Consider the following 7,499-nt stretch of genomic DNA (forward strand, 5'->3'; position numbering starts at 1 on the left):
TCAATATTAAATGAGCATCGGCTAGAGCAAGACGCTAACTTTGGCTCTCTCCCTTATTAATCCACAGGTATGTTAAAACTTGCTTTTCTATGATTAGCTTTGTTTACTAACTAATGTAAATGCATTGGAAATCGTTCTGTGAAGTTGTGACATGGTTTAGAGATGTATTTGAAACGTATTTTTGCTGCTGTATGTTTCGTGGGCGCCGACATTGATAATAGTTACCTCCGTGAATTTCGGTTTTCCACTATTTTGTCAGTGAAAGTTACAGACCTTTGCATGTGGTAATATATGAAAATGTGTTTAAAAGATTGTTTTAGAGCATAAGCCAGTCAGTCGCGAGTTAATGGTAAATAGAGATGCTATATTCAAACCAGTTTCACTTCCGGTCGCTCGTTAACAAGGCAGAGTCGCGCCATTTTGTTAAGAGGTTAAGTGCAAGTGCAAAGGAGTGTTACGCTAATGTTGCAGAAAGGTTCTGTGTACGTTATATCAGTGTAGGATGAGTGTAACTGTGGTGTATGTGTTAAAATAGGAGTGATTGTAGTAATGTCAGTAAAGTAAATGTGTGTTTTTGGTAATATAATTTTTGTGCTGTATATTATATTTTATACATATATTACATTATATTGTAGTTAAGCCTATTCTTATTTATTTAGAAATGTAAGTCATATTTTGAATTTGTGTGAAGTTATTTTTCTTTGACAAAATGTTTTATATTGTGAATTTGGTTTCAACATTTATTTTATTTCTGTAACATGTTTTGTGTGAATGTGAAATATGAACCTTGAAGCTGTAGGTTTCAGGAAACTGACGTAACTGAGAAATATGTACAGTTTTATACTGTTGTGTCAATATTAAATGAGCATCGGCTAGAGCAAGACGCTAACTTTGGCTCTCTCCCTTATTAATCCACAGTCCACAGACCATGTTTTTATCGGCTACACAGTGCACCCTTGCCTGTGTAACCTTTGCTGCCGGTCCAGATTTCCCCTAGGTCTGGCGCCGGTAACAATTGGGGGCTCGTCCGGGATTGGTGCTGCCTGGTGAAGTGAGTGCTGTGACAACGTGAACCTGTGTCCCAAAGCTTCAGGGAAGGCTGCAATCCTGTGCGTCATCCAGAGAGTAGAGGTCACCTGTACAACGTCATCATGGCCACTGTCAACCCACGGCGGGCGCTAGTCTACAAGATCCAGAAGAGACTTTTTGATTTGAGTGCGAGTCAGCTGCTGCAAGTTGCAGATTCGATTGATGATGGCAGCATGACTGATCGTGTTGATGAGCCGAGTGAACCAGAACTGTTTGATCTGATTGTTGACTACATCAAGAGTGAGAAGTTGGGAGCCCTGGAGGATGGAGGTATGGCCCAGCTCCTCCACCTTGACGATATGTTGAGTGACCTGGTGGCCATGCAAAGTGAAGCGGTTCGGGTTGCCCAGACGGCGCCTCCTGAGAATGAAGGTTCAACAACCATTCAACAGGGGTGCTCCACTCCACCCCATCGTGAACCCAGCCAGCCAACCACACCTCCAGCTACCCCTACTACAGACATACCCAGACATTCATTGCACATGGACAGAGACATTCATTCACTGCCACCCTCACCACGGAACAGAGATGCACACACTAACCCCTCTACAGAGAACAGAGATCTCCACACATTTCCATCACCTGCCGGAAGAGGCAATGTTATGTTAGCAAGAGACCTTACCACTCCAGCATTAGCCAAGTCACCCACGACAGGTTTTGGTGGTGCTCCTCCTGGTAGGGTGAGTCTATCTTCCAGCATGGGAGATCAGGTACTGAGGTTTAATGATGTTGCAGCTCTGCTTCCGCGCAGAGAATTTAAGCTACATGGTGGCCAAATTTCTGATGTGGGTTCTGATATGTCATACAGTAGCCTTTGTAAACAAATTGATGAAGGTTTGCATGAAGGTTTTACTGAGTCAGAGATAATTCGTACAGTGATTAAGATAACAAAACCTGGTACATTTAGAGAAATGTTGGCTAATAAAGGTGATTTGACTGTTGATGAGCTAAAGCGGTTTCTCCGCGCACACATCAGGGACAAAAACAGTACTGAACTTTTCCAAGAGCTAAGTAATGCCAAGCAACAAGACAAAGAGAATCCACAGCAGTTTCTGTACAGGATAATGGGGTTAAAACAGCGTGTTCTGTTTGAGTCACAACAGCCTGGTGCTGAGTTTAGCTATGACAAAAGGCTCGTGCAGGGCACTTTTCTCCACACTCTTTACCAGGGCTTAAATGAAAAAAACAACCATGTCAGACATGACCTCAAGCCACTTCTCACCGACTTGCAGGTTAGTGATGACTTTCTGTTAGACCAGATCACTAAGTCTATGAGCGAGGAAGCTGAAAGACTTAAACGACTTGGCACAGTAAGCAAAACCCGACCAGTGACAGTGAGCACAGCTCAGCTTGACTGTAGTGACTCAGCTAAGCAAGATAAAGTTGACACTCAGCTACAGGCTAACCGTGCTGCTATTCAAGAACTGACTGCACAAGTGTCCTCACTGACCAAACATCTGGCACAGATGGTAAAGCCTGCTGACAGTGTGACACCTGGGGGTCCCTGCTCCACCACAGCTTGTCCTCAGGCGCCAACAACTGATAACAGGGGCAGATGCAATGACTGTGTACAGCAAAGCAAAGTGAGCTGCCCTCACTGCTTTGTTTGTGGCCAAGCTGGACACCGCGCCATTGGCTGTCTCCAAAGGAAACTATCGGGAAACGGAATGAGGTCACTGGTGAGGGGCAACCAGTGACCGTGACAGCTGAGGAGCCCCCAGCACAAGCCAGCAAACCTAAAGCATCCCATCAATCTAAGGCAGCCAGCCCTGTAAAAGCAAACACACCATGTCAACCACCACCAAGAAAGCGAATAGCACAGCTCATAGGAAAGCGTTGTATGGTGTCCTGTGCTATCAACAAAGTTCCTCTTCAAATGTTGCTCGATTCAGGGGCTCAAGTGACTATGGTAGAGAGAGCGTGGATGGAAAAAGCACTCCCCAACATTCAGATCCAGCCACTCGAAACCCTCCTTCTTGACCAGCCTTTGGACATTGCTGCAGCTAATGGCACAGATGTTCCCTTCGACGGATGGGCAGATGTGGAACTCCAGGTCTGTAGTGAGAACCATGGATGTGTCACCATCCAAGTGCCACTATTAGTCAGCCAAGACAGTCTCAATTGTCCCCTTTTAGGCAGCAATGTTATAGGTGAGATCATTAAAGCAAACCAAGAACAGAGAGGTGAAGCTGATATTTCTGCTTTATTAAAAGAGGCTTTAAGTATCAGTAACAGTGCAGTGGAAGCGCTAGTTTCTGCTCTCCAGATTTTGACCCCTGATGAAACCACCTTTGAGAGTAGTGTGAGAACAGGCAAGAGAGGTGTAACTATTCCTGCAGGGCAGATTTGTGAGGTGAAGTGCAGAGTCAGGGAATGGCCAAGGGGTGGGACAATGCTTTTTCAACCTGATCTAGCGAGTACCTGTCCTGAGGGATTAGAGCTGTTTCCAGCTTTAGTAGATGTTCCAAGTGGGTCTTCTAAAGTTGTTAAAATCCCCATTCAGAACCCAACAAAACATGATATCTATCTCACAAAGAGAACAGTGTTAGGCACATTGGAGGAAGTTACTGAGGTGAGACCAGTTAATTTGTCCCCAGGTAACTCTGAGCCAGTTTTCCCTCCCACTGTAAACACATGTTCAGTTCAGCCAAACACAGATAGGCAAAAACAGCCAAATGGTAGACACAAGACAGCAGACATGACAAAACAGAGATGGCACCCACCTGTTGATGTGTCCCACCTGGAAGAGAGTGAGCAAAAGATAGTCAGAGATATGTTGTACGCAGAGTCAGATGTTTTTGCCAAGGACGATTCTGACATTGGTTGCATCCCAAGCCTGAAACTGAAAATCCACCTAAAGGATGAAACACCAGTCCAGACATCATACAACTCAGTTCCCAAGCCCTTGTACAAAGAGGTTAAGGAATATGTCCAGAACCTGCTCGACCACGGCTGGATCAGGAAGTCTGCCTCTCCCTACTCGTCACCAGTGGTCTGCGTCAGAAAAAAGGACAAGAGCTTACGTTTGTGTGTTGACTTTCGGGGCTTGAACCTCAAAACCATCCCCGATCGCCACCCTCTTCCACGCATCCAAGATTTGCTGGACAACCTTGGGGGCTACTCGTGGTTCTCGATACTCGACCAGGGCAGTGCTTACCACCAGGGCTTCGTCGACGAGAGCTCTAGACACCTGACAGCCTTTAGTACGCCCTGGGGTCTGTACGAGTGGATCCGCCTCCCATTTGGCCTTACCAACGCCCCAGCCGCTTTTCAAAGGTGCATGGAGGGAGTCCTTGATGGTTTAAGGGACGAGTGCTGCTCTCCATACTTGGATGACGTGCTCTGCTTTTCCAAGACCTTTCATGACCACGTTGACGACCTGAGGAAGGTGCTCCACCGGCTGCGGGAGCATGGTGTTAAACTACGTCCAAAAAAATGTGAACTATTCAAAAGGCAGGTCAGGTATGTAGGGCGTCTAGTGACCAGTGAAGGTGTCCAGATAGACCCTAAAGATCTTGAGGCAGTCTACCATCTGAAGGATAGGGAGCCAAAGAATGTTGGTGAGGTCAGAGCTCTCCTTGGGTTTTTAGGCTATTATAGAACCTTCATACAGGACTTTTCAAGGATAGCCAGGCCCCTGTTTAAGCTCATAGAAAGTCCAAGCGAGTCTAGTCAGGGAGTCACCTCAGCTAGAACAAGAAAGACTAAGCCCAGCAATGGCCAGCTCCCATCCAAGGCACCTGTCCAGTGGACACCAGAACACAGTGCAGTGGTGTCGCGCCTTGTTGACATGCTAACCAGTCCACCCATCTTGGCTTACCCAGATTTTGAGTCGCCCTTCGTCCTTCACACTGACGCATCAAATGAGGGTCTGGGTGCAGTGCTCTATCAGCAGCAGGGAAACAAACTCCGTGTCATTGCTTTTGGCTCCAGATCACTCACGCCTGCCGAGAAGAATTATCATCTCCATTCTGGCAAGCTGGAGTTCCTTGCACTGAAGTGGGCGATCTGCGACAAATTTAGAGATTACCTCTATTATGCACCCACCTTCACTGTGTACACGGATAATAATCCCCTCACTTATGTTCTGAGCACAGCCAAGTTGAATGCAGTCGGGCATCGCTGGGTGGGCGAGCTAGCCGATTTCCATTTCACCATCAGATATCGGCCAGGAAAGTCAAACACAGACGCTGACACCCTCTCACGATATCCAGTCCAACTCCATGAACACCTGAAAGAGTACACTGAAATAATGCCCCCAGATGTTATTTCTGCCATCTGGCAGGGGGACAGAGCAATGAGAGACAGTGATGTGCCATGGGTGGCTGCGTTGCAGATCTGCCCTGGTGCCGATGAAACCCCTCATGAAGGCATTCCAGTTATCACCCCAGAAAGTGTAAGGGCAGCTCAAAGGGGAGATGTTCCTATCTGTGAGGTGATAAACCTAAAAAAAAGAGGGTGGAATCCTAATGACAAAGACAAGAGGCAAATGGGACGAGAGACACGCAGACTAATACACGAATGGAACAGACTCACGCTTGACAAGGGAATATTGTACAGGCAGGCAGGACAAAGGAAACAGTTGGTACTCCCCAGTAAGCTTAAGTCGACTGTGCTGAAACACCTGCATGATGATATGGGGCATGTCGGCGCAGACAAAGTCATTCATTTAGCGAGAGAAAGATTTTATTGGCCCTTCATGCAACGCGAAATTGAAGACTACGTCATTCGCCAGTGTCAGTGTCTTAAGCAGAAGCAGCCTTGTATCCCAGAGAGAGCACCAATGGGCTCAATAACAACAAGCGCCCCTTTCGAGCTCATCTCTGTTGACTACCTCCATCTTGAACCGAGCAAAGGTGGCTATGAGTACATTTTAGTCCTAGTAGACCACTTTACTCGTTTTGCACAAGCATACCCAACCAAAAACAAGTCAGGCAGAACAGCAGCCGAAAAGATCTTCTCAGACTTTATTCCACGCTTTGGGTACCCTGAAAAGCTACATCATGACCAGGGCCGTGAGTTTGAGAACAGCCTTTTCCAGAGACTCCAACAACTGTCCGGAATTGCCCACTCTCGAACCACCCCCTATCACCCACAGGGGAATCCCGTCGAGCGTCTGAACAGAACCCTCCTACAGATGCTGCGTACTTTGCACGAGGAAAAGAAAACTGAGTGGAAGGACCATCTACCCCACATAGTCCATGCGTACAACTGTACGAGGCATGAGAGTACAGGCTACTCGCCATTCTTTCTCCTGTATGGCAGAGCACCACGTTTGCCTGTTGATTTGCTTTTCGACTTGAAATCTGAACAAACACCTCAGACCAGACAAGAGTATGCACAGAAATGGGCTTCTCGCATGCAGGAGGCATACAAAATTGCCTCTGATAACAGTGAAAAAAGCTCAGCTAAGGGGAAGAAACAGTACGACCAGCGTGTTAAAGGCATTGTGCTGCAGCCTGGAGATCGGGTGCTTGTCAGAAATCTGTCAGAGAGGGGTGGTCCAGGCAAACTTCGCTCATACTGGGAAAAGAGGATTCATCGTGTTGTTGAAAAGCTTGGAGATGGACCTGTGTACAGAGTTCAGCCAGAAACTGGAGACCGAACTCTCCGTGTCCTGCATCGAAACCTTCTGCTACTTGTTAATGATTTGCCCTTGGACCCAGACCAACAGACTCAGTGCACACCCAGAAAAAGACAAAAACGAGGAGAGACACACACAAATAACAGAGAAACAGTAGAACAAGAGTCAGAACATTCTGAGGAAGAGGAGGAATACACATACTGCCTAAGGACTATACCTGTGTATGAGAGGAGGAGAGTCAGACACCCAATGCCTCAGTCTGAACCACACAGTCAACTCAGTGCTGTAGCTCCTGAGTTCCGGCCAGTTGAAAAAGTAACGGAGACAGTTCAGAACCAGCAGCGACATGAACCTGACCCTGTTGCAGTCCCAGATTCAGTGTCCCCACCAACACCGGCTGCTGCCCGACCGACACTGGCTGAGGAACTACAGGAGGAACAAGCAACGGATGAGACTGGGGAGGAGACAGGTTCAGAGGTGCATCAGGACTACAGTGAACATGTCCCCGAGCCCTCAGGAGAGGAAGTGCCACCTGTGAGGAGGTCAACTCGAGCAATGAAGCCTCGAGAAATGCTCACATATGACCACCTTGGGCAGCCTTCATATCAGCCCTGGAGAGCAGGAGCAAACCTGATGTTTGCTTGTGTCCCCTATCCCATGTCATTTTATCCAGCTGTTCCTGAACCTTGCTACTACCCTACCTCAGTATGGACATGTTAGACTTGTGAAAATGTACTCCCTGACTTAAACATACATTCACCTGTACAAATACAGCAGACTGTATACTGACTATTAGACTTTCTAAACTCTTGACAACTACACCTAA

General features: G+C 47.1%; 1 protein-coding gene across 1 annotated transcript; it reads left to right on the forward strand.

Annotated features, from left to right (window-relative positions):
- Window positions 1-730: 730 nt before the first annotated feature.
- On the forward strand, window positions 731-3,201 carry LOC122974049. The gene has a single exon (XM_044341889.1). It carries the CDS (start codon window positions 1,152-1,154, stop codon window positions 2,784-2,786), a length of 1,635 nt encoding a protein of 544 aa, XP_044197824.1. The 5' UTR covers window positions 731-1,151; the 3' UTR covers window positions 2,787-3,201.
- The last annotated feature ends 4,298 nt before the right edge of the window (window positions 3,202-7,499 follow it).

Source organism: Thunnus albacares, chromosome 22 (assembly GCF_914725855.1).
Source record: "Thunnus albacares chromosome 22, fThuAlb1.1, whole genome shotgun sequence".
NCBI lineage: Eukaryota > Metazoa > Chordata > Actinopteri > Scombriformes > Scombridae > Thunnus > Thunnus albacares.

Excerpts from the sequence above, each read along its gene's own strand:
- LOC122974049 (XM_044341889.1), top strand. The coding sequence starts at position 1,152 with ATGGCCACTGTCAACCCACGGCGGGCGCTAGTCTACAAGATCCAGAAG.